At 42.7% G+C, this 27,486-nt stretch overlaps 1 protein-coding gene across 1 annotated transcript in view; it reads left to right on the plus strand.

Moving 5' to 3' along the window:
- Window positions 1-27,486, plus strand: part of ARVCF (ARVCF delta catenin family member) — a 449,379-nt gene that overhangs the window by 391,680 nt on the left and 30,213 nt on the right. Inside the window, 1 exon segment of the mRNA XM_075060041.1 lies at window positions 562-633. Within this exon segment, the coding sequence (XP_074916142.1) occupies window positions 562-633 (72 nt within the window).

Raw genomic sequence — 27,486 nt, forward strand, 5'->3', positions numbered from 1 at the left:
TTGCGATATATTAAATCCAGGCCTTCCTGCAGAACCATTTAAGCGAATAGCACTAAAAAGGGGGCCCATTCTGTTTCTCTCTGCATCTCATTCTTGTTCTAATATATAGCAGTTCACAGTGAATCTAATAGTCAAGATGTATCTTCTACTAAAAAACAGACAAAAAGCCTCGTGCAGCTGGAAGATACGAGGCAAGAATTTTTGTCTACATTGTTTATAAGGGCACAATACACTGGATTTATGAGTGAGGAAAATAACTTGACAATGCAGCTAAATGGCCTGAATTTCAGAGGAGCTGAGCCACCCACAAGACTCACTGAATTGAAGGGAACTGCAGATAGTCAGAACCTTTATAAATCAAGCCAGGAGGTGTTCAGTTTTGTACCTAAATTGCTTATACAGACACAATGGCTACACGTGCGGATTGAAGGCTGAATATGTACAAATAAAGGCGATATTCTGGTCCTGTTAGCACCTTTCTTACTGTAGATGCACAGTACAGTAACTGTTCTATCCATCCACTGAAACCCTTTGTCATTTATTGTCCTATTTTATGTACAGGAAAGAAAAATGGAGATCTGGACAGGAACTTCGATACACTTGATTTGCCCAAGCGGTCCGAAGCAGCAAAAGGTAATGCACTAATCTGGGTATTGCTCTTGAAAATAAGGAAAGCAGGAGGTGGGGATTTCAAAAGGGACTTGCAAAATGAGCAAGATACAGTGCTTATACCTTTTGCTCAGTTGAAATAATAGATGCATGTCAGTGTGCTGCTTCTCTTCCCATGTACAATACTCGACTACTCGTTTTGTGAATGGATCCCATGTTTTTTCACTGGATGGAGGCACTTTCACCCAACCCTAGGCTTAATCTGCCCCCATTATCGCCTGTGGCCAGTTTAATCAATAGAAACCTACATAATGGCCATACTGGGTTGGACCAAAGGTCTGTCTAGCCCAATATCCTGTTTTCTGACCATGGCCAATGCCAGGTGTCCCAAATGGAATGAACAGAGCAGGTAATCCATTCCCTGTTGCTCATTTCCAGCCCCTAGCATATGTTTGCCAGAAGCTGGGAATGGGCAACAGGATGGATCACTTGATGATTACCTGTTCTGCTCATTCCCACTGGGGCACCTGGCATTGGTCACTGCTGGAAGACAGGATTCTGGGCTAAATGGACCTTTGGTCTGATCCTGTATGGCTGTTCTTACGTAGGTTTCAATTGATTAAACTGGCCATGGGAGATAATGGGGGCAAATTAAGCCTAGAGTTGGGTGAAAGTGCCTCCATCCAGGGACAAAACATGGGATTCACTCTCAGTTTTGCACTTTCTCTGCAATAGACACAAGCATAGGGTGTTGGGTAGAGCAGGAGACATAGGAGGTTATTTACAAGAGCTCTCCTCTTCCCTTCTTCACTTTCCTCGTAATCCGCTTTTCACTGTCAGCTTTACAGTTCACTATTAGTTCACATTATTTTAGGTCTTTTGGGAGTTTTGTGTCATCCACTGCTGGTTGACCTTCCCCTGATAATGGTAATTTTGCCTGCTGCAGTCAGCAGCCCCTGTAGCTTTTCAGGGCATCCAGAGACTGGAGGTCCAGAGGGAGATTTTGATGGATTGTGCTCTGGTTTTCTTCGGCATTGTGGTGTGTATTTCAGCTGTTGGGAGAAGTGAAATCTCTTCCCAAACATTGGTGCATAGTACTCCTCCTTTTCAGCGGTAATTTAGGGAATAATTTGGGGATCTCCTGTGATTTTTACTGCATACTTCCATATTTTGCAAATCTCAAGCTTTCATTTAAAATAAAAATGTTTGTGTCTCCATTGCAAAGATACAGCCTTTCCCATGCAAACTGATGCAGTGCTGCCCTGTTAACTGTGCCCTGCAGAAAACTCTTCCGTGAGCTCCACTCACCTAAATGAGATCTGACTGCCAAGATCTAAGTAGGTCTAAATGAAAAAAAAAATAATACACACAAGCATTTTTCTCATCTTCTTTATTTAAAAAGGGAAAAAAAGGTAAGGAAAATGAATTAAAAAAAAAAAATGTTTGCCTCCCTATCCACAGTATAAACTATACGTGCAGTGTGGGTGAGCTATGTGGCCTAGTGGACAGAGCACCAAATTGAGACTCAGAATACCTGGATTCTATTGCCAGCTTTACCATTGACCTGCTGCGTGACCTGAGCAAGTCACATCTCCTCTCTGTGCCCCAGTTTCCCCATCTGTAAAATGGGGATACTGCTACTGACCTCCCTTGTGAAGCACCCTTGAGAACTATTGAAGCACCATATAAGATTAGGTTGATGTTGTACATAGTTAAACACTTAAATTTTTAACTAGGAATCAAGTGCTTTATGAGCAATGAGTTGTTTATGAACTGACATATTGGCCTCAGTCTGTATACTGGTTTATATATAGACACAGGTTGCCTCTCTTTGATCTGGGTCTAATCATGCAAGATACTCAGCACTCCTGGAAGATGCAAAGAGCCTTCACACACATACTGATTCGGGGGTGGGCCCATGGTTAAGTTGCAGAGCAGAGAGGCCTTTTAAGGATAAAAAACTTAGGCTGGGCCTGAAATATGTTCTAGGTGGTTTTTAAGTGCTTAAATGAGCACTTTACTTTTTGGACAAATGGGCTTGATAACTACTTGTTAGAGGATCCAGAAATCCAAAGTAAAAAAGGAAAGTAGAACGAACGTTACATGTATGGCATAAGGCAGGCCTCAGCCCTTTAATTTACTGCTAAATGTGGTTGCAGTGTGGGTGCCAGGCAGAGAAAAATAGACACACAAGATTTCTATAGAGAAATGCATCTTGTGCAAACATTCTATTTTCTTTAAAAAAAAAAAAAAAAGGTGCTGTGGGTGGACTTTGCTGACAACAATGTTTTTTGTGGATGTGCCTGCTGGGAGTCACGATAATGTCTTGTTGCCTGTGCAGTGTTGTAGCTGTGTTGGTCCCAGGATATTAGAGAAACAAGATGGGTGAGGTAATATGTTTATTGGACCAACTTCTGTCCAATAAAAGATATTACCTCATCCACCTTGTCTCTCTAATCTCCTTGCCTACGCAGCTAGGCTGCTAAGAGTATATGTTGTTCAAGAGGTTTGCTTTGATTTTGAGGAACCCAAATTTAATCTATGTGGATAATGGTAGTCTGACTACATATCACAATCTAGATTAGGTCAAAAGATTAATCCCATTAGCATTTTGATGGATGATACCTCTTGGGAAACAAGGGACATGAAAAAACCTTTTACTGAAGTGTACTTGAGGAGGAAAAACAAATTAACGTTTATGACTTTTTTTTTTCCTGAAGTTTCCTGCAAAACAGCCCGTTTACCCGATAGAACCGCCAGGACCCAGGAACTAACAAGATTGCTGCTTTTTTGAATTGTTCAGAAAGATAAGCAAAATAAAATTGCAGTTTCAAAACAGTTCAACAGCTCAGGTCAGATCTGGGCCATGGAGCATAATTGACTCTGATGAAATCAGCTTTCAGCTGAGGCACAATCTCATTTTGAAGGTTGAAAAATCATGCAAGTTTTAATGATCAAATGCATTTGGTTTGAGTGACACAAGAAAGTGCTTTTTCCAAAACCAACAATTATAGATTAATCTGTTTTGTGTATTATTAAAGCCATATTAAAGTGAGTTGTCTGTGGGAATCTTTATGTGAGCAAACGAAACTACAGTAGCTAATAAGAGCTGTTCATGCAGAGCAGCAGATGAACAGTGCGGTAGTTAACAGACTATTAGGAGGCAGTGGTGTTAGGTTTTCTGAATCTTAAAGTCAGTTTCCCTAGGGTTCATTGGGCAAGCTAAGGAGCAGCCTTAAAAACTGCTGGTCACAATTCCTTTATAACAGGGTTCTCAACCTTTTTCTTTCTAAGGCCCCCCCCCCCCCAACATGCTATAAAAATTCCACAGCCCAGCTGTGCCATAACTGGTTTTATGCATATAAAAGCCAAAGCCAGCATTAGGGGGTAGTAAGCAGGGCAATTGCCTGGGGCACCATGAAACTAAGCTGCTCAGGCTTCTCCTTCAGCCCCATGCAGTGGAGCTTCGGCTTTCTGCCATGGGCCCCAGCAAATCTAACATTGGTCCTGCTTGGCAGACCCCCTGAAACCTGCTCGCAGCCCCCCAGGGGGCCCCAGACCGCTCGTTGAGAACCACTGCCTTATAGAAATGTGTCATAAATGTGATCATTGGGTTCAGATGATCCAGTATTTATGTTGGCTTTAAGAAACTGTGAACTAGAAAAGGAGCAGTTCTACTTGCAGATATCTCTAGAAAGTTAAATTGGTGTCCACAGGACCTTAATTACAAATTTCTGCCTAATGAACAGCTGAGTGTGTTTAAATGGAAATAGGCATAGGTTTTGGGACCTTTTCTTCAGTGTCCTATAAACAAGTTGGTGTATTTAAAAGAGAGAAGCAGGTTCGAGGTGACTGCCTGGCTTTGTTAGTGTATTCTGCCCTGGGATAACTCCATTTGGTTGCCATGTGGAATGGAACTGGTGATATGCAATTTTTCAAGCAAGGATCTAGTGTCTTAAAAATGTGAGCTGCTTTTCGCCAATGGCTGTTCATTTTTAAATGCATATCAGACTAGCCTGAAAGGACAAAGTTTGCCTAGCCTTGTATCTCATTGAACATATGTGACCTTTCCCTGCCACACTTCCAGCTTCAGGCTGCTTATTTGTGGATAAATCTGTTAAGATGGTGTGGGATGGTGCACAGTGTTTTCAGAAATGGTTCCATCTAATAGAAAGTCTTCTGTGGCATTGTCCAGAGTGCTCTGTCCATAGTGGGAAAAGAAGTCTAAAGAGCAGCTTTTCCCTGTTTCCTCCTCCTTGAAGGATGTGGCTCATCTTTCTGACAGGTGGGGTGGGGAGATAAGCTTCTGTTTGCTGGAACCGGGGAGATCCCGTGTGAGTCGCAAGGGAATGGGATAGAGTGCTAATGGGAAAACATGATTGTTAAACTGGGGCAGGTCGTGAGCAAAATGCCCATTTCTAGTCCATCGTTAGAAAAACGATGTTGCTAAAATCCTTCATCATTCTAAAGTAGGTTGACAAATTCTATTGGCTAATTGTCTCCTCTGCAGAATGTCCTCTTTAGCAATGAATATCACAAATAATGCAAGTATTGATTTCTCCTGTGCAAAATTAAAAAAAAAAAAAATAGTAAATACAGCACAGCATAGTGCCTTTGCTTAGCTTTTAGAGCCCTTACTTATACTGGTGTTAAGGTGAAAATAAACTGAGCAGACGATAAAGAGGAGAACAAAAGAAGCTGTGTGGGGCAGGGGGAGGGGGGAGAATACGATGTCATTCTGTCAGTGAAGGCCGTAGTCAGAATAGCAGATTGATGAGGTAACCAAGTCTTTTCAAGAAATCTATTGATGGTCTTAAGCCCTCTGGAGTTGGTTTAAAGTTTGTGACACTTGTTGTCCTGGAGTGGTTAAGTCCTTAGAATGTCCATCTCTTGGGCAAGAGGCAGGGAAATCCTGTCCATTCGTTAAATGTCTCTAATTTGCTTTTCTATGCAGTCAAACCTGGTTAATAATAATTAAATTGAAAACTACAATTTGTTTGGATTAAACAAACTATCAGCTTTTAGTTCATGTGTGTAATGGCATAACATAGGTTGCTGTAAGATACTTGGGTACTGGAGATGGGCGCAGCTCAGGGGTTTGGCTCATCCCATTATGGAGACTGAAAGTGTTTGGACAAAAGAGGATTTGTTCAGGTCCATCTCTACCTGATACATGAACTAACGGATGAAATTGTTGTCCACTTATCTCTACTGTTCAAGAACAAGTCATGCTAAACAAACCTAATTTCCCTCTTTGACTGGGTTACTGGCCTAGTCAGTAGACATGATATACCTTGATTTTGACACTTTCCCACATGTCTTATAATCAAACTAGGGAAATATGATCTAGGTGAAATTGCTATACAATGGGTACATAACTAGTTGAAAGATGTTATTCAGAGTGCAATAATTATCAATGGTTTGCTGTCAAACTGGGAGGATGTATCTAGTGGGGTCCCCCAGAGATCTGTCCTGTGTCTGGTAGTAGTCAAAATTTTCATTAATAACTTAGATAACAGAGTGAAGAGTGTGCTTATACAATTTGTGAATTACACCAAGGTAGGACGGGTAGCAGGCATTTTGGCAGAAAGGATTAGAATTTAAAACGGCCGTGACAAATTGGAGAAGTGCTCTGACATCAACAGGATGAAATTCAATAAAGATAAGTGCAAAGAAAGGAAAAATCAAATTCTTAAATACAAAATGGGAAATAAATGGCTAGGCAGCAGTATTGCTGAAAAGGATTTGGTGACTATAGTGGATAGTAAATTGAGTATGAGTCAACCACGTGATGCAATTGCAAAAAAGTCTAATATTGTGGATGTATTAACAGGAGTGTCGGATATAAGACACAGCAGGTAATTATGCTGCTGTGCTCAGCACTAGTTTGAGGCCTGAGCTGGAGGACTGTGTTCAGTTCTGGGTACCACGCTTTAAGAAAAATACAAACAAAGTGGAGGGAGTCCAGAGGAGAGAGAAAAAAATAATAAAAGGTTTTGGACACCTGACTTGTGAGGAAAAGATTTAAAAAAAACAAACAAAAAAACCCCCAAACACTTGGGTATGTTTAGACTTGAGAAAAGACAACTGAGGGGGGACTAATAAGTGTTCAGATATGTTATGGGCTGCTTATAAAGAGGACGGTGATCAATTGTTTTCCATATCCGCGGGAGGTAGGACAAGAATTAATGGGCTTAATCTGAAGCAAAGGAGATTTAGGTTAGATATTAGAAACAACTTTCCAATGATAAGGGTAGTTAACCTCTGGAATAGGCTTCCAGAGTGGTCTCTGTCACTGGAATTTTTAAAGAACAGGTTAGATAAACACTTAGTGGGAATAATTTTAGGGGTACTTAATCCTGCTCAGCAAAGGGGCATAACCTAGATTGCCTCCTGAGGTCCAGTGCATTCATACGATTATTTTGTTCTTAACTGCCATTTAATTGCAATAGTTGCCTATAGAGTAGGATGAAGGTATGTAACCTAGGTCCTGAAACTAAAGCTATTTAGGAATGGAACAAATCCATAATGTCCTGTTAACAAGTCAGTGCTGCTGCAGGAAGCTGTTTGTGAAAATGCTGTGTGTATTTGAAAACTAGTTTAAATTTGTGCATGTGCATTTACCCTGAAAATTTATGGATATTGGTGGATTAGATTTTTGGATCAATTTGCTATCAGATGAATGTCTTCTCCATATATATCACAATGACCAGTTGCTTTCTATCCAGTCTGATACCTTCTGGAACAGAAAATCTGTTCATAGTGAGTGTTGAAACTGGCTAATAAATCTTTTGTGTTGCTGCCAATAAGCAACTGAATTTAGGCTTCCTGGTAGTATCAGGGTAATGATTCTAAGCTAGTATATTACAAAAATGCTAATTTTTTCTCTTTGACTAAAGGTGTTTGTGTGTGGTGAGAGAGAGAGAGAGAGTTCACTAACAGTTTTATCTTGATTATGGGTTTGTGAATAAGATTAGCCACTGCTCTAGCACGTACTGTCACTTTCATTTGATTTCTTTAAAACCTTACAAGTTGATTCAAGTGTTTGTGTGCCCTTTTCTGACTCCTTTCAATCTTTAGTTTTGACTGCAGTGTTTTGAATAAATGACTGACTGACTGATAATGGTACTATCCCCACATCTCCTCCTCCTGCCAGTGGAAATTGTAAGGCAAGTTCTTCTCAATCCTTCAGCATGAGAACATGTAACATGTTATTACATTAACATCTTCTAAGTATTAGGCACATGAAATTGAGAATTCCAATCAGAATTAAGTATCTCGTATTTCTGTTGCTTCTCTAAGTACAATGTTCATTTTATTCCCCTGTGTTGTTCATAATTTACAAAGCCGTGAAAGACTGGCTCATCTGTCTTCCAGTATCTTGTTATCAGAGAACTTTTATTACCTTGGATAGGAGAATCCTCTGTGTGGCCTTCCCTTGATAAAACTTTTTTTCCAATCTGATACCTTTAAATTCTCATCTCTCCTCATGTGCCAGGAATTTAGAATGTGGGAACCAGTTAGTTTGTGCTTCATTACTCAAAACTCATTCAGTTAACCCATTGATTGTAATTTAAAAGTTGGCTGATTTATTCTGGATTTTTTTTTTTAACTTTTTCATCGCCTTTTGGAATGCTTCCATTGACCTCTCTTTTCTTCACCAATGGTTTGAAACGTGGCAATGAATTGTTGTTTGGCCCACTGAGCTTGGGGTATGGAATGCCATTCAGATGGAAACTTCAATAATTTTGCAGACTTTCAGAGTCTCTAAAAATAATTTTACATATGTCATGAATCATAAATATGACTGAAACTGTTCTAAAGAGTCCAGAGGAGTGTAGACTACCATGTGGGGGTCCAACTCAATTAGCTGCATTCCAAACAAATTGAATTAAACGGGTTTTACATCAGGCCCTATATTAGTTTGAAGAGAATATCTAAGTTATTTGGCACTATCACCTATGTGTTCACCTTCTGTTTTCATGTACGGGAGCAGACACACCAAGCTCTCACTAGCAATAAAGGCAAGGCAAAACTGATTTTTTTAAAATTTTTTTTGCCAGTTGATTTCATGTGATTTTCTGTCCTCAAATTTCTAGTTCCTCACCATGGCCAAACAACATGTAAAAATGTCAAATCATATAATGGTTAATGATACACTAACCAAAAAAGGTGCTGAGTTTGGACATGTAACTATAATATCTCCATCGACAGAAGACTCTATCAGGCCAGAAGTTCCTGCATAGCTCTTCCAGGGCTGGCGCGAGACTCATCTCCCCCTTGGAGTTTAGTGGGTGGACCACGCTCCTTCCCGTGTCTTTGGGAGGCCACTGGACAGAGCTGTAGTCCACCTCAAATGATGAGACTCTTTTCCCAACAAAGCATTAGGGAGGAATATCCAAATTACAGCTGCTCCAAGTGAATGAGTCTTAAATAGCTTCTATTCACCCTCAGGTAATCAAGGAGCCAGGACTAATACCATGTGACTTATTGGACTCATTGCAAGCAGCCCAGTTCAAAATTCAAAAAAGCGCCACAAAAATTGTAACCTACATTAACATAATGTGGCATCCACCCACACTCTCTCTCACACACACACACACACCCCTTAGTGGCAAATGACTCCGATACCTTTTTACCTGAGGCAGGTACCAGCCATGCTGTTAGCAGGGGTTAAATTGGTCACAAATTGTTCAGTCACTTTTATCTCACATTCTGTTCACATGATGAACAAAATGTCATAAGTCAGTTGCATAGAACTGTTCCACTTGCACAAACTTTTCATGAACTCAGAGCCAGGCAAATGTTGATGATCAGTTTCTTCTGTAACCAATATTTTGTCCAGCCCTATTAGTAGTCACCAGAGATGTGTTCACTTGCATGCTGAGAAGAAGCTTCTCTATTCTCTGTCTTACCTAATACTCCTACTTGTCTCCCAAGCCACCTACCTGCAAAATAAATGCTGTATTTTTTTAGTTGAATGTTTTGTGACCCTTGCTTGGGTGATGGCAAAGGGGCAGAGAGAAATCACAGCAGAAAAAGTTGCCTGAGTATGTGTGGAAGGATCAGCTGCTCAGTAGGAATTTACTGAATCTATTGAAACAAGCATTCTTCTTATAGCCGTGAAATCGAAATTCACCATTACCATGTAATAGGGTAACTGTATGTTGCAAATAGTTGTCCTCAGCACTATTATTTTCCATTCCATTCAGGGTGTATTCTGACATAAATGGATGTTAAAATCACTAGTACAACTGTAGCTTTTATTAGGCTAATTTGTTAGGATTATCTTCCCAACTGCACAGATATCATCACTTGAGATGGAAAATGCCATTATTTTGCCGTGACATCCCTTGTCACGTTTGTTGTTCTAAATGCTTTATTGTCCTACGATACTGTGTCAATATTAGCTAGTAGGTTTTGTGGTAGATTTGACTGCATCTTAATCATATGGGGCTGTTGAGCTTCATCATTAAAACAATCTTCCTGGGTACTAGCTCACAGCCTTGTCTTGCAGGGAGCTCGTGTTGCTACACAGATGTTGCATAAAATAAATCATTAGCACAGCTCTTAAAAGAAATCCTCCTTGCTTGTTTGCTTTTATGCAGGTAGTAAGCACTGAATAGCTTGGTCTTTGAAGTGTGGCGTCCCTGGGATGACCTCCATTTTCCACGTAGATCAGCTTGGTAGCAAGAGGTTTTAAAAAAAACCCAACAACCTGTTTTAAACAGATGTTTAACTAGCTGGAAACAGCTGGTTGTCCCCAAGTGGCTTGTTTCACCATAAGAATAACAATAGGTTTTTCTCATACACTGTCAGCAATAAAAAATATAGGTTGGGAGGGGACTGGGAGAGGCAGCAAGAAGAGGCTTCTGGCTGGCAAGAGCACAAGTACTTCAGAAAGGTGACTGATGCAGTTGCCATGGCAGCAGTGCTGTAAGAATCTTGCTTCCTTTCTGCCCCGATGTGTAGCGTTGCTGCCGCTGAATCCCCATGCAAAGGATTTCCTTGGGGTTTCAGCTCTGCTGAACTCAGCAAGAAAACGCACTGCCCTGGCGTCTCCGTTTATATAACCTAATGCTTGGTTGTGTCTGTTCCTGAGCTGGGAGACCACAGGAGGTTGCCAGCCTCTTGCTGGGCGTCGCTGTTCTTGGCCATCCCTGCCCTTGCAAAGTGCTTTTCAGAATAACATTTTCTATCTTTAACCTCCACAGACTGCAGATTTGCAGTTTCTGGAGTGGTTAAAGTCTGCACTGCATTCTGAAATGAGACTGGGGTCAGATGCCACTCCGTGGTTAAGGAACAAAAGGGCTTTATTTGCAAAGTGGCTTTTTTGGCTTTTTTCACAAGGTTGAAGGGTTTTAAAACTATTAACCACTGAACAGAGAGCATGATCACCAGAGTCCTATCCTGCAAGGTGCTGAGGTGATTCCAAATGAAGTCAGTGGGAGCTGAGGGCCTGATACAGAGCACCTGGAATACACAGATCGAAGGAAATGAGTGCAGGGGAGTGGACCGGATGATCTCTTGAGGTCCCTTCCAGTGCTAGGATTCTGTGATTTCTACAAAATGTTTCAGCCATTGGATGCCAGAAGAAAACTAGGAGAAAAATAAAACCCAGCTGACACTTCCTATTAACGCTGCTTCAGAAAAACCCAGGGGGAAGTGGGGCAGGTGGCTAGTGTGGCTGCATTCTAGAAATGCAGCTTCAATAAATGTTTAATAACAGAGAAACAGCAGATGAGTCTATTCCAGTTCATTCAGACTTTCGTACCTTTGTCCCTTGCAGAATAGCTCACCAAGCTCCCATAGTCATTCACAGTGCCTGCCTCTACATTTTTAACAATGCATCTGTTGTTTCCTTTATGATCAGAAGGTGTGAGCATTCTTTCTTCTCATTCTTATTGAAGCCTGCCGTGTTTGTGTACGGTGATGAGCTTAGGGTTTCGACTGAAATCTCCCACCAGGCCATTGAGAATGGATACTAGGATTGCTTGCTATTGTCCTCTAGCTCCTCCTCTTCTTCTCTCAAAGTCTTGTTGAGTATTTAGATTCTGTTCTTCATTTTACCAGATAGATGGTGTTAATCTTTCAAAATTACCTACTGCGCATTTATATTCAGGGGCAGAGATTCTGAGACTGTCTCCTCTTGGCATGTCTACATAAGCACTTATCGCATAGCAAGCTGGGGTGTAGATCTACAGCGCTCCAGCGTGCCATGCACCAAGTGTATGTGACGACCCTGCTGATGTGTCCTACAAGTTCCTAGTGCACTTTTACGTACTGCTGTTTTAAACTGCAGTAGGTCAGTGCACAGTAGGGAACAGTTAAGTGCACCTCAGCCGGGTCTACATGGATGCTTAAGTGCGTGGTGCTCTGGGGTGCTGTAGATCTGCACTCCAGCTTGCCATACAGTAAGTGCTTATGTTGACATGCCCTTGGAATCTGGCCCAGATTGTAGCCTCTTAAGGAGTAAGAGTTTAACCCCTTGTGACAGAAATACTAAGCAAAGCTACTTCGGATGCACACATGAAATAAAGCGGCTGAAAAAGATGTGAATTGCAGCACTCTTCCATCTGCAGGAGGTTTTTCCAAAGTTGGTCCTGTAATGTCCAACTGAAATTCCTCTCCAGACTCTCAACGAAGGCTGTAGAACCACCAGTGATAGTGAAGGTACATCCAGACTCATCATCTTCTCCCATGTTCTTAAACATTAACGTTTCCTTAGTGGGGAAAAACCTGGCAGTCTGAGACTACATATTCCCCCAGCCTCTTTGGATTCTATGACCTGTGGCTCTCTGGGGGCTGTATAACTTATTTTCCTTCACAAGTCAGTTCCCCAGTCTCTCATGCCTGAGGCTGACACCCAAGAATATAGCTCTAGTATAATAACTAGCGGTACTTTTAGAGAAGCAAGGATCTCCAGTGGTAAATTTCATAAATTTGTGGACAACTTATAAATTCATGGAAAATTAAATTTATAATGCATGTGCTTATAACATCTTAAACTAGCCTGGCACAAATAAACTCATGGAATAGAAGAGCCTATGAGTAACCAAACAGCAGGTGCTCCACTGCAGCACAAAGTAATCATGGGTGCCATAAGGGAGGAAGTATAATATAGAGTGTTCAGCAAAGAAACTCTTGAGTTCTGATACTAGCTCTGTCACTGACTTGCTGAATGGTCTTGGGCATGTCTGTTCACTTCAGAGGCTATGTCTGTATTAAGCATATTTTAAACATTTTGTGCCATTGCATTAGACTGGCTGCTGATGTTGTCGAACCTTGTCAGAGTAGGTAGATGACATGATAGTAAAAACAGAAGCAGCTGCCAGTGCTTTATCTGTAGTAGAACTCCCACCATTGTGCACTGCTGGTACTGTAATGGTGGGAAATCTTAATAGAAAGCTCAGTATTGACCCAGTCTTGGTCAGTCCTGGATGACGCTTATTTACCACGCAGAAGTGTTGAGGCTGGATTGAGTAATTTATGGGACATGGAGTGTTTTTTGAAAATGTAAAATGTTATAAAGTGCTTAGTATTTTTACTGTTTGGGCTTTTAATGGTTTTTTCCCTCTATTTTTATGGATAGTATAAAAGTGCTCACTCTCCACTCTGTCGCCTCCTGCTGGTTGTCCTGGGGATTAGCTCTGCATGTTAGTACACCCTCTTCACGATGTGCCTCGCTGCCGTCACTCCTGTTCTAGGACCCACGTCTATCCAAGGACTGTGGTGTCGTCTTCAGCCACACAGCCCTCCAGCCGTGCCACACTCTGTGCTCCCCACTTCTGGGGACCTGCAGTCCGCTGTTCAGCCACTTCCCTTAGTGGCTACTGCAGCAAATTGTCTGACCACTTCCTTGTGGCCCCAGCATCTGCTTTGCCCTTGCCTCAGGGCCTCAGCCTGCGAACCCCAGGAGCCGTGTCTTGCTTCCCCAAGTCCCTGCTAACAGGACTGCTTTGTCCAGGGTGCTGGCAGTTCTCTCCGACCTCCAGAGACAGTCTTCTCTGCTGGAGCCCAGAGAGGAACTGCCTTCCTCAGCCCTGCAGCTCCCTTTTTAATATGGGCATGCTTGGCCCTGATTGGCTGCTCCCTTCAGCCCTTCTCTGATTGGCTGCCTCCTGCACAGCCTTCTGAAGGCTCTATTAACCCCTTAGAGCACAGTGTGGGGCAGGCGCCCCATCACAAATAGTGTAATTTCTGATGCTCTACTCTGTGCATGTAAATCTATAAGTAAAATTAGATCTTCAGCAGATTGACTGACCAGGTAATGTTATAGCAACATATGTTGCCTTACAATTATGAGCTAAGTGACAGTATTTTAAAACTTGAACCACTAATGTGTATTTGCATTTCCTTTTCGCTTGAGATTGAGGTACGTGGCTACCATTTCTGAAGATAAAATAGATACCACTGGAAAGTGACAGCTGTCAGATTGCCAGTGGTGGCTGTTCTGTGTTCTCCTCTCATCCCAAACTACCCTGTGTTGTGCATCGCTGCCTGCTTTGGCTGAGAAGAGTTAATATTTTTTTCCTCTTCCTTGGTTTGTGTGTGTGTTTGCATGTCTCATTTACCGCTTCTATTCTACAAGCAATTATAATAGTTACTCTAAAATACAATGACTGTTATTACAGAGTCCAGCTCATTATGCAGATGCTCTTATAGAATTGTTTATAAAATGAGAATGTGCCAAGCAAGCCTGCCAGGAATGAGAACAGAGGACTTGGAGGTGCATTTTCTGCATCACTGCAGCTGTCTCAGTCTTGGGACTTAGTCACAGCAGTGAAAAACTCTGCCTGTCCATCCAAAACTGTTGGATTAAGTAGGATTCCTGCCATGCCATTTCTTCAGTTTCAATTAAGCAGCAACAACAAAAGATGTACAGAAGACTATTCCATTTAGTATAAGTGTATTTAAAAAACAAAGCAAAACAATGGAGTTGATGCTTCTAAGAAGGGTGAATGTCAAGAAGTTGTCTGGTTGCCTAGCCAACATTATCACAGAGCAAGGAATATGCACCACGCTGCTGCAGCCAATATGTGGAGATTAAATTGACTTGTTGAAGTTCATTACAAAAACCTTGTTGCACAAAATTAGGGGTGTTGCCTACTGTCCATCAGCAATACTGCAGCACTTGTCAAACTCGGAGACTGGCAGAAAGCTTCAGAACAGCTGAGGCAGAATGACAGTGCTGCCATGGATGCCCTGCCAGATTATCAGAAATACTAGGCATGCAAGCAAAAGAAACGGTTAGAACTCTGGATAAGGTAGTAAATTGAGTCCTCTGGCTGTCCAGATGGGAATAGAACATCCTGGATAATGTTTTCCAAAGGTCTGAGTTACTCAGGCACTTTTGAAAGTGGGACCGAGGCTCCTAAATCTCTTCAATCCTTTTAAAAAATTTTTATCCCGTGACATTTCTCTGGAGAGTATAGGACACTCCTGATCGACATGTTCCGCAGTTTTGCATGAAGTATAGCTGCACACTAAGCAATTCTGCACTGTAAAGACAGAGAGTGTGGTCTAGTGGATAGGACATGGATGTGAGGAGTCAGGATACTTCGGTTCTCTTCTCACCACAGCCGCTGAAGGTATTGAGCCACTGCAGCTGGGGCACTGGCAGCTCATGTAGACGTATTCACTTTAGTAATCTAGCTAGCTCCCTACAAATAGAAGTCAGGATGCTGTGGTGGCCTCGCTTCTGTTTTTAGTGAGCTACCAAGAGTACAGAGCTAACTTGGGTATGTCTGCGTGAGCTGCCATTCACGGTGCCCCCCTCCAGCTGTAATGGAGAGTGGAGCCTTACCTTGGGAGTATGTTTCCAGCTACGTCTGAAACTGGTGCCATGAAACCCACAGTGTCGATTTCCCGAGAGAGAGTTCTTCTGAAAGGGATGACGTTGGCAAAGTTAGTTAGAATTGGCAAATATCTACAGAGGAGACCAGATCTGCTCTGTGTGGTATGGACAGATCTAACTGCTTATGTCAGCAGCAAAAATATGTTTTTATTGCCTTTCACATGAATTAGCCCTTCAGAGCCAGGGGAAGGAGCTGAATTTCTTAACTAAATTCCAGTTGCATGGCCAAATTTTCAGATTAATTTAGGGCAGAATTCAGGGCACAGAATTTGTATTACTGAGTCATAATGTGCAAAAACCTCTGACTATCAGGTCTCAGCTTGACTTTCAAGGGAGTTAATAACTTATTTTCACTGTGATCTGAGCACATTTCATCTGGAGCCATCATAATACAGTAAAACACAGAACCCTCGCAGTACCATTTTAAATCGCTTTTCAGGAATATGCTTGAAATCTTAGCGAAAACCAAGAACAATACAAAATAAAATAGTTTTATGGTTCTGAGCTTATTATGAAAGGAGAGAATAGACAACAGGAGGCCAGCGAAGAGGTCTTTGCTCTAACCCAACGAAGAGAGAAGCAATGCATACACCAAGGTCTTAGCAGTTTATCAGTTCAACAAGAACAGTTTTTCAAGTGTTACAGGTGCATCTTAACCAAAGAAGTAAAAGGTAACTTGGAATCTAAAACAACCTTTGTACCTCAAGAATCACTGATGCGTAAGGAATGAAACTATTAAAACTAAGATGCGTGGACTTGTTTGCAGAAGCGTAAGTAACAGGATCAAAACATAAAACTTCTGTTTTCTCTGTATTAATAATAGCTAGTCATTTGCCTACACAGCCACTGCAGTCCTATTACGTGACTCGTTACTATGTAAAGTGCTGAGAGATACTTTGTGTGAAATGTGCTATATAAAACCAAATTCAGTTGTAAAACTTTTGAGTGCTCTAGTCAGGCTTAAAGCTTCCCTGGCCTCTCCTCTGCTGCTCCATTCTGGCAGGGGAATGATATGACTTATGGTACCATATACCTATGTCTAACTGTGTATGAAAGAAAAATGACCTTGAACTTTTGAGAGACAGAAATTGTATATAATAAAACAGCCATTCAAAGCTGCCTGTCAACTTAAAAACCAACCTCACCTCCGCATAGTTTGGAATCTAGTATCAGTCCAACTGTTTGCTTTGGAGCCGGGGAGGAGATGATCACTAACCAACTTAGTTTCAGACAATCAGCATGAACAGTGATTGCTACATAGAGGGAAGCAAAACCATTTTTACTTCAGGCTCCTAGGCCATTAGTATGTGGCTGAATGTCTCTCACAGGAGAAGCTGGCAATATTTGAAATGCCACATGTTCATTTAGGGCTAAACTGTGTCTCGTGCTTGCCCAGAATGAGGCATCCTCCCCCAGGCCAGGGTTGGCCACAATTGCCGTCTTGATGGTCTCCAGGGCACAGGGACTGCATCCTGCTAATATGCCCGCTGTGGGCACAAATTACACCAGAAGTGGTGGGCGAGAGGTGAGGCCCTAGCTTTGCCCTCCCTCCACATCAAGCAGCTGGCCAGCCAAAGAAGGGGGCATGTTAGACACACACACCATCCATGCCAAGGAACTCTCCAGGAGGCACAGCGCCTCCTAAGTTCCCTCCATGGGACATGCAGCTCTGCAGAAATCCCAACGTTAATAATAGCCCAGTCGGGCACTAAGAAAGTGTGTGGGTTTCTAAAATGACATCTTTGAATTATTGACCCCACTGGACATGCAGGTGAAAGAATATACTTTACTTCCATGAAATATTCTTTAACCATGGCTCTGTGACGTCCATCCCATTGCTTCAAGATCCCCTTCTCTCCCCCACCCCACTGGTTTGTTTGAAAAGAATCCATCAGGGCTAGCGTGGAGAGTAGTATATTTCCTGATGGGTAAATAATGGCATGGGAGGGACGCGCAGCTTGAGTAGAAACCCCACCAGATAACAGTGAGTCTTACAAAAGCATCACTGATGGTTTTAAATGGGTGTCAGAAATTCTAAAAGCAGTTCAGAGAATTTATTGTCTTTGCAAGAAAAGGTTAGGGCAAGTTCAGATGTTCAAACTTTTACTCTTGGGCTACATTGGGTGGAAGTGTCTGACATTTCATGACAGTCCTTGCCCTGAACTGCTTGCAGATTAAATAGATGAGGTGGACATAGGGTGGCAGGAGAAACAGAGGCATAGAAAAGTGAGGTGATTTGCCCAAGGTCATACAGCAAGTCAGTAGCACAGCTGAGATTAGACCCTTGGTGTCCTGATTCCCAGACCAGCACCCTAGACCATGCTGATAAGACATGTAGATAACTTTCCCCATTCAAGACACTGTCATTTTTTCATGTTGACACTGCATTCAAATGCAATACCAGAAAGAATATTTAATGAGTTCTGCTCTGAGACCTTTGAAATAGCAATCGTCAAAGCTGTGATCATGATCAAGCACATAATTACATAATTTTAAACTGAGAGCTTAAAAAATGATGAGGGAAAAGCTTCTTCTAAGACTCTTGTAACACATGTGCAAGGACAGGAACATGAAAAGAGCTGGAGAAGGGGTTATGCTTTAGCTAGTTTCCCAAATGACTTTTAAACACTTAGCAGTGGAGGCTTTTGACTTCCCTGAAAATATGGGTTTCCTGTCCCCCTTCTTGGTGGTACTCTGTGCAACCCAAATAAGGGTGAGTTATACACTGTGGCAGTGTATAGCCATAAGCATGAAAAGACTGCCAACAGGGGCTTAGGACTTGAGATCAGTGACAAAGATGACTGTGGTGCTGGATGCATCATGTGTGCTGGGACTTCGCAAGAAAGAACAACATATGAATATTAAGAGCATGAGACCTAATCCCACTTATTCAATTAAATGAGGTCTACTCCAGGAGGAGAACATTTTCCTTTGAGTTCTGGGTAAGTTATACCATGTAATATGCTCAGGAGGGCACATACGACGTCCAGATTTGTGCACCCCTGTAAGGCTTTCCTGAGTAGGGACTGTGTGTGTTTTAGGATTTAATGCAACAACCAGCTTCCCTTCCGAGTTCTACCCACTCACCCACTGAAAACAAAACACAAACTGAATCTAGTGGTGAGAAATGTTAAAGCATTTTCACACATGGCCAGACACGACCCTCCCTAGACTGTGTGCTGACGACATGGTGCACCCAACCTGCCTGAAAGCCAATGCTTCCAATTCCTAAATCCAGCTGTTAGCCAGCTAGCTGGCGAGGCCAGCCCAATGCAGAGCTGTTAAGACCTCTCAGCTGTGTGTGTATAAGTGTTTCAAAATTGATGTAGGTGCTAATGTGATGGGGAAATGCTTTGAACGTACTCTGATGATGCTTGTTGCAGAGTTCACTGCACTGTTGGTTTTTCAAGCTCCACACAAGTATGAATAGTGTCTACGTAGAATTATCTGCCTTTACCTAAAATCTATAAAATGTCATTTTGAAAATTAGCATCTTTTAATCCGAAACATCACTAGATAATTGCATAATTTTATCAGATTTAAAAAAAACAACAAATTAAATAAAAATCCTGTCCCTCACCGTATGGCTTTCACAAAGGAGTTCTTCTATCTTTTTTTAGTTGTGGGGAAGTGAAGTAGTTTAAGCTTCTATCAGAACCCCAAATGCTGCTCTGTGTGAGTGTGTCTGCACTGCAAAGAAAAAACCACAGCTCTGAGTTTGAGCCCGAGTGGACTGACTCAGACTGATGGGGCTCAGGCTGGTGGACTAAAGACAAGAGTGTAGATGTTCACGTTGGAGCTCAGACTCTGAAACCTGATGAGAATGGGGCTCCAGCCCGAGTGGGAATGTCTGCACTGCTACTATTAGCCCCACGGCCCAAGCCCTACAAGCCTGAGTCTGTTGACCTGGACTTTGAGACCCTTTGCAGTGTAGACATGCCCAAGTGTATGCTTTCTTTGCTGTGGGATAGTCTCTCTTGCTTTTATGTTCTGGAGTCTCTTGGCATGACTTTCTTGACAGCTTGTGAATCTGAATTGTGACATTATTGAGGCCACTGTAAGTCTAGAGAGAACTGATTGTGATTTGGGGTGCTCTGAAACATTTCCATGTTCTGTCTCTGGAAGAATGTCTGTGCTTCCTCCATGTCTGACCAAAAAATCTCGTCCATAGCGACCAGTTTGTGCCCCGATTCTGCTTAACTTCACTGTCATGAATAGACCCATTTGCACATGTGTGTTTGCAGGACTGGGGCCTTTGCTACCTCGCTCAGATTATATGGTCTCTTCCCACAGTGTTATCCACATTAACTTCAACAGTGAGATAGAACTGTTTTCAAGGGATCTATAAGTTCATGGACAAAGCTGTTCATATCAATTTTGGGCATTCAGCAAGTCTGTCAAACGGCGAGTATGTCGGTTTCTGTTGTCACATTTAGCATTAGCCATTTAAAAAGAAATTGTTGGTAACATTTGTGGCAACACTTGTAGCTTTGGGATCTACCTTCTACTTGGAAGGAACTTGTCTGAAAGGAGCAAGAGGAGGTCTCTCTTCTTATGGGACAGAACTGGGAGAAGGAGGAAGGTGAGATAAGTAGGCAAGGGTAATGTGACATGGGTCTTGATAAAGCATTTTGAATTTGACACAGCCAGAGACAGAAGCTGGTGAGAAGATTGAATGAGGATATGGTTGGAGCCAGTGTAGGGGCTGATGATAATTTTAGCAATGTTGATCGTCCCCTCCGATATCCCTGCTCACGCCCCACTCTACACACAAAGTTACAGTAATCAAGGTACTTGGGCAAGGGGTTCAGAGGTGCCCTTACAAGTTTGTATTTGCATTACAGTAGTGTCTAGAGGTTCCAGTTGTGACTGGGGCCCCACTGAGGCAATTCCTTCCCCCAAAGAGCTTTGTCTAAATAAAGACAGACAATGGGTAGCAGGGGAAACTGAGGCAAGGATGTACAGTGACCTGCCAAAGGTCATGCAGCAGGTCATTGACAGAGCCTGAAATAGAACCAAAGTCTCCTGAGTCCCAGTCTGGTGCTCTATTCTTTAGACCACTCTGCCTCCTAATCATCAGGAAAGTGAAAACTGTGATATCAAACAGGTAACTTTATAGTCACCTGCGCTCACGACTCCTTAAATCACTTAAGGTTTATAGGAGAAAGGAATTTTGTTTTTTGCAGATGTTGCTCTTTGATCAGGATACTTTGAGGATGGACCTGAAATGCCCATTCTCTACAGAGAGCTTAAAGGCGATTTTGTATTTTCTCTGCCTCCACACTGACCTGGCAGCAACTTGATGCTGAAAAGATGTTTTTGTTCTGGTTATTGGGAAATGTTCCCATTGTCTGACAGTAGCAGAGTGGATGTAATAGGAGTTTAGAAGCACAGGTCTTCCTTTGGGGATGTGACATTTTTTCATGAAATGCAGAGAAGTACTGAAACATACTTTTGACTTCAGAAGTTGAAGCAGGAACTAATTAGCAGTTTCAAACAGCGAACAGGATTGGAGGATGTATTTGGATCTGCATACAGTGGCTTACTAAACATCGAGCAAGTTAGGAGCTTCCCATAAACGCATCTGATTATTAAGCACTTTTGAATACCATTGTGTAGATGGGCCTTTTCATAGTACTTGTACCCATTAATACCAAAATGCTTAATGGTGTTTTTGTCATGATAAAGGTCTTCTCAGTGCAAGTCCACAACACTCTGCCTGTCTTAGACTAAATACTAGCCCTAATGAGGAAGCAACAGTGGCCTAGAGTTACTATAGGTTGAGATTCAGGTTGCATACTTTTCCCAACACAAAACAGGACCTACCTTTTCCACAGAAATTCCATATAATTTTTTGAAGGGTCCTCAGCATAATTTCCTCCAGCTTGCATCCAAACACTTCCCTCACTGGTATCCATTGTGAGTCTGAAGTGACTCCACTGTGACTCTGAATTTACTCCAGTGTGTGATAGTGAAGGGCAGAATGTGATCCTTTCGTTGGTATGACAGCCTGAAAAGCAACACTGAAGGTAGGCATCCAAGTTTGTCACCCACTTAGTGGCTTTCTGTGACATGGAAAGAAATGAGGCTTTCCCTCTAGAGAATGATTTTAGATTAGGGTTAGGTGTGCCATGGTTTGTATGTCTTCTCACATTTGCATATCAGGCTATCCTTCATTTTCCACTTGCGTAGTAGGTAATTGCGACACTCATGTGAGGTAGCGATGTGATTCACTGGAAGCCAAAGGATGCAGAGTTCTGTTCACTCTTGTTGCCTAATGCAACTTCCAGAAATCAGGAGCAACTGAATTAATATATGTTTTGAAATGAGAGAGTCAAAGTGAACTCCCTGAAGCATGAGTAACCTAGTAAAAAGCTTTCCAGACCATAAAGTTAGCTGCCAAGCGTGCCGTGATGTGTAGATTTTGAAAGATCTGTTTTGTTTTCTAAGTTGCCTTTCCCCAGGCACTGAAGATAAAACTCAAACAACCAGCCTCTCAGGGTGAGATCCTGACAAGTGCCAGCCCAAGCTGAAATATCATCTGTCTAACTGCATCTGTTGAGGCTCTTAGACAGCACCCATCACTGTGGAATCGGAGTACCATGTCATGGATGTATGTGCTTTTTAAACAGGACTAGAAAGCCCCTGATGACCCGGTGAGCATTTGAAATGTGTTGAGCATAGGCCCCGAAGTTCTGTCCTAAATAGCACACAATCCCATTTCTCCAAATTCCCAAGTGACCTTTTATTTTCTTCACATTGGAATCAAATATCAAATTTTAGCATAGCCTGTGAACAAAGGCCAAGGGCCCAGAACCACAAGATGCAGTGCCCTTCCAGAAACCATTGACCTCACACGGGCCTTTTGAAAGCCAGAATGCCTCTGAAGGCCCATTAGAGTGCAGGGAGTGGCACCATTTACAGCACCCGTTCAACAGGTGTAGGCAGCAATTTCTGCCCAAAACACAATGGCCCTGGGGCACAGAGAGGCTATGGCCCCTCTCTGTAATCTCCCCATCTCAGGTCACTTGTGCTGCCAACATTGCTAGCTGCTCCTCTTTCCTTTTCCTGGCTGACAGCCAGTTTATGCCTCCTCCCCCTTACATGGGCGCACTAATGTGAGGAAGGGCTCCCTGTGCTTGCTTCTCCTCTTAGCTCACTCTTGTAGATGATGGCAAAACTCAGCCTTCATGTTGTGGGCTTCCTGAGTGAGCATGTGAGTTTGATTATCTATTGAGTTGAGGCACCAGCATAATGTCTCTTACATTTCCCATGCCCTCCATGTGTGTCTCTCACTCTCTCCTTTCCTCCTGTCCTGTTCTGGGGTGCAATTCAGACCAGTGAAAGATAGTCACTGCCTGCCCTGTAATCCAGGGTGCCTTCAGTGCTCTAGTGCTTTGGATCAGAACCCAGACACCAACAGCCAGCAGCAAAGCATTCTGTACCTAAGTGTCTGTGTGCTGTGCAGCCCTGGTACAGCACTCTGACTCCAGCTGCCTGCCTACAACACAGCAGTCACACCTGATCTCCACCTGCCTTTGCTACTACTGGCCACGTGACCCCAGCGCACCCCCAGCCCCAGATTTCCCAAAAACCATCTGCCCTGAAATGTCCAGCCCTCATTCACAGGAATAATAAGGCCCATTGCTCCTTTAAAGAGATGAAAGCACAGCAGCTTGTTGCCTTAACTGAAGTTAACAATCACTGCAATTCAAACACAGTACTGGGTTGGTTTAGATTAAGTAAAACAAGTTTATTAACAAAGAGAGACTTTAAGTGAGCTCAAGTACAAGGGATAAAGACAAAAATGGTTGAATGTAAAGTATGTTTTCTAGTGGCTAAGGTTTGACTTAACTCACTACGGCTTTTGTAAGAAATACTATCTTGAACTAGTCTTTCTTCTTCCCAACCATGGCTGACTTTCTGTCAGTCAAGATCTTCCACAGAAGTACAAGGTAGCTGGTTTTCCTTTGTCTTCGTAGGTGAATGATCATTGCCTAAGCAGGTTTCTCACCTATATTCTGTGCCCAGAGACTTCAATCTCCCTGGTTGAAGGAGCCATCTTTCTCAGCTTGCAATAGTCTGGTCCCTTGTGTCTGTTCAGTGATGTATCCCAAGGTGGCTTCTCCTCTCTCTTTATATCTTCCCCAATGCACTGTTTTGTCCCCAGACTCAGGATGACCTCATGCTAGTCTTCTGTTTCTGTGGACTTCCCATTCCCCAGCTGATTGGCATGTAAAGGGGCTTCCATTGTTTTGGTCACACCTTGTTTAATGGTAGATCACTTACTTCCTGCCTGTCTGGGAGAGAACCTGTTTCTCCTTTCGTTTGGTCACAGACCATAAAGCATAATATCAATGAGTATTCATAATTCCTCAAAGTGTTTAATATAGACATTTTCCAGTTATATTGGTCACTAGTATGTCATTAGCTTTTATAAAAGACTTTACCTGATAATTTTTATAATACAGAAATATAGTATACCATCATTTGATTCAATCGCTTATCATTTGAGGTTCAGGCCCCCACACGAGGCTATTTTCCCCATTCGCTAGGTTGACAGCTTTGTTTACCTTTGATGTGAAAGTTCCAGGGCCGCCCAGAGGATTCAGGGGGCCTGGAGTCCTCAGCGGGGACCCCCCACCACCTTGGCAGTAAGGAAGGACCCCTTGCCCCCCAAGTGCTCCAAAGACCTGGAGCAGAAGCAGCTCTGGGGCCCGGGCCCCACAAGAGTTTTCCGGGACCCCCGGAGCGAGTGAAGGACCCCGCTCCAGGGGCCACGAAAAACTCTCGTGGGGGCCCCTGCAGGGCCTGGGGAAAATTGCCCCGCTTGCCGCCCCCAGGTGACCCTGGAATGTGCCTTCATTGTCTGTTTGACGGCAAGCAAATACACATTCCTTTGCCTAAGCAGACTGGGTTTATGCATTGCTTGCCAAACATCTTAAGAATGTAATTCTAGCATGTGTCCATAGCTCTCTGCATGCACCCTTTACATACATTACGAAGAATATTAATGATTGGTGAGTTATGAGTTTTCCATGCCACCTTTTCGGTATATATCATGACAACAGCATGTTAGGTGTAGTGAGTATATCAGGCCAAAAGAGTTGCTGACACAGAGTAGTGAACCGCCAACGGACTGTGTGTTACACCATTCAGATATACTTGTCTGCTCACTAAGATTTTCTGACAGTCTGTTTATAAAACCCTTAAAGATGTAAACAGTCAAGCAATACTGACTTGCTTCTGACGAAGTGGGTATTCACCCATGAAAGCTCATGCTCCAAAACGTCTGTTAGTCTATAAGGTGCCACAGGATTCTTTGCTGCTTTTACAGATCCAGACTAACACGGCTACCCCTCTGATACTAAGCAATACTGACACCTTCTTACCAAAATGAGTTAATTTATGTGCCACCTGTGGCAAAACGGTATGTACGTTTCCTCTTGCCATAAATATTTCTTCACAAATGGGATTATAGAACTGAAATGGGGAGGAAGCTAAAAGCTCTTCAACTTCTTGGAGTCAAAACGGCTGATAAGCATCTGCCAATACAGAACCGAGGGGGCAGGCAACCAAATTGACAGTGGTCTGAAACCAAGAGAATATGAGGTTTGGAACATCTAGTCCATAGTTAATGACACATAAAATACTAGAGGAATCAGAATGATAGGTCCAAACAGCCTGAAGTGAAGGAAAGGAGACCCTTAATGGCACTGGCTCAAACTGTTGATTTGCACTGCTGCCTCTAGTTGTAAGAAATTCCAGTGTTTATAAAGTTCTTATGTATCAAAGGGGTAGCCATGTTAGTCTGGATCTGTAAAAGCAGCAAAGAGTCCTGTCGCACCTTATAGACTAACAGACGTTTTGGAACATGAGCTTTCGTGGGAGAATACTCGCTTTGTCGGATGCATGTAGTGGAAATTTCCAGGGGCAGGTATATATATGTAAGCAAGAAGCAGGCTAGAGATAACACGGTTAGTTGAATCAGGGAGGATGAAACCCTCTTCTGGCAGTTGAGGTGTGGAAACCAAGGGAGGAGAAATTGCTTTTGTAGTTGGCAAGCCATTCACAGTGTTTGTTTAATCCTGAGCTGATGGTGTCAAATTTGCAGATGAACTGAAGCTCAACTGCTGGAAGAGGGGCTCATCCTCCCTGATTGAACTAACCTTGTTATCTCTAGCCTGCTTCTTGCTTACATATATATACCTGCCTCTGGAAATTTCCACTACATGCATCCGACAAAGCGAGTATTCACCCACGAAAGCTCATGCTCCAAAACGTCTGTTAGTCTATAAGGTGCTACAGGACTCTTTGCTGCTTTTATAAAGTTCTTGGACTTGCTGATGAGATGCTAAAAGCAACATTTTTTTTATTACTGAAAATACCTTTGACTTTCTTATGGCTGTTCCTTCAGAGAACTGCTCAGGCTCTCGCTCTCTGTGCAAGAAATGCATTGGGTAGCGAACATAGACCTTTTGATGATTTAGTCTGGACAGTTAGGCATCGCTGTTAGATCAGCGAATCAAACTGATTTCCACCAAAAGGCAGTTATGATTGAAAGAGGAACAGCACCTTTTTACTCAATTCGGTGTGAATTCTGAGTCACCTCTGATGAGTTTTGTGAGGAAAAATAAGTATTTTTCCATTTGTTTTAGGAAAAAATCCTCTCATGATTTCTAGACACAAATAGACACAACTCTAAAACCACATCAACTGACTCAATGTCAACTACTAACAATAAAGAATTTCTCAGTCATGCTGTCCTCCACAACACCCCTTCCTGCCCCCTCCCCCATATCCAATAACCCTTGGAAAGCCTGAAAAAATAGATCGGACTTGCAGTGTGTCCTAAAAGTCATTGAACCTAAGTTCTGTCAAACCCTGGGGGAAGAAGTGAATTCTAAACTAGAGGACCCTCCACTAAGAAGGAGGGAGATAGTTTCCATATTCACTTGTATAAAGTGTTGATTTTTTTCAGCGTTATCTGATTACTGCATTTTTCAGGGGAGCTGGTACATTGCTTTCTTTAAAGGCTGCACTAATGACTTCAGTTAGCATGGATTCCCTAGGTGGTGTTGGTTTGTGCTCAAGGGTGGTGGGCAGATGTCTGTCAGAGCTTCCAGGTTTTCTGCTTGTGTAGCTGGCCCAAATTCCAGCAAGGCAGATGGACCGGGCAGTGTTCTTACTCTTGGTTTGTTTTTCACAGTTGCTGCAGTTGCTGGGTCTGACTGAACAGGAGGGGTGACAAACTAGCGCTCTGTGGCATACTGCACATGAGGCGAGAACCTTCAGGTCAAATGAGCAATCACCAAATGCTACCATCTGGGTCCTTTCAGGGAGAAAAGAATAGAGCCATTCAAGTGTGACTCTTCCTATTCCTGCCAGGGTCCACAAATATGTCAAAAACAGCCTTGGGTCAACAGTAGCAAAGACAGCTTATAGATAAAATGTATATTTTATAATTGGCATGGACATTTGATCTTTGTATACCAACAGGAGATTATCAGCTAATGAGACCATTCTAATCTCCATGCCGGGCCCCAGATTAAAAAAGGGTCAAGAAATGTTGAGGATTAGGAAAGGATCATGAGCCTGATTGAAAAGGGTCGGGAAAGGTGTAATCACTGGCAAAATTGTCAGTGTCAAGAAACTTTGAGCATGGGCCAAACTGCCACTCCCTAGGTCATCTTCCCATTCTGAAAAGAGGCATTGACAATTCACACCACTAATGGATCCAGTTTGCTCACTAGAATTTATCAGCTGTCAGGACGAGCATGGGTCCAAATCAAAAGTTGCAGGAAGATGCTCTCAAGAGCTTGGGAGTCAGACTGGCTGGAATCCAGAAGATTTTGCATTTGTAACATTCTCCCCTGTGCCTTGCCCCTACACCCACTCATAGATCTGCAGTCATTGAGGTCACCATCCTGATCAGCTTTATCCTCAAAATAAATAGAAATTCTTCACAGCAGGGGAATAATTGCCGCTTTGTGCATGAAGCTAATTCAGATTCACTCGGC

The sequence above is a fragment of the Chelonoidis abingdonii genome, chromosome 22, assembly GCF_003597395.2.
Source record: "Chelonoidis abingdonii isolate Lonesome George chromosome 22, CheloAbing_2.0, whole genome shotgun sequence".
Lineage (NCBI taxonomy): Eukaryota > Metazoa > Chordata > Testudines > Testudinidae > Chelonoidis > Chelonoidis abingdonii.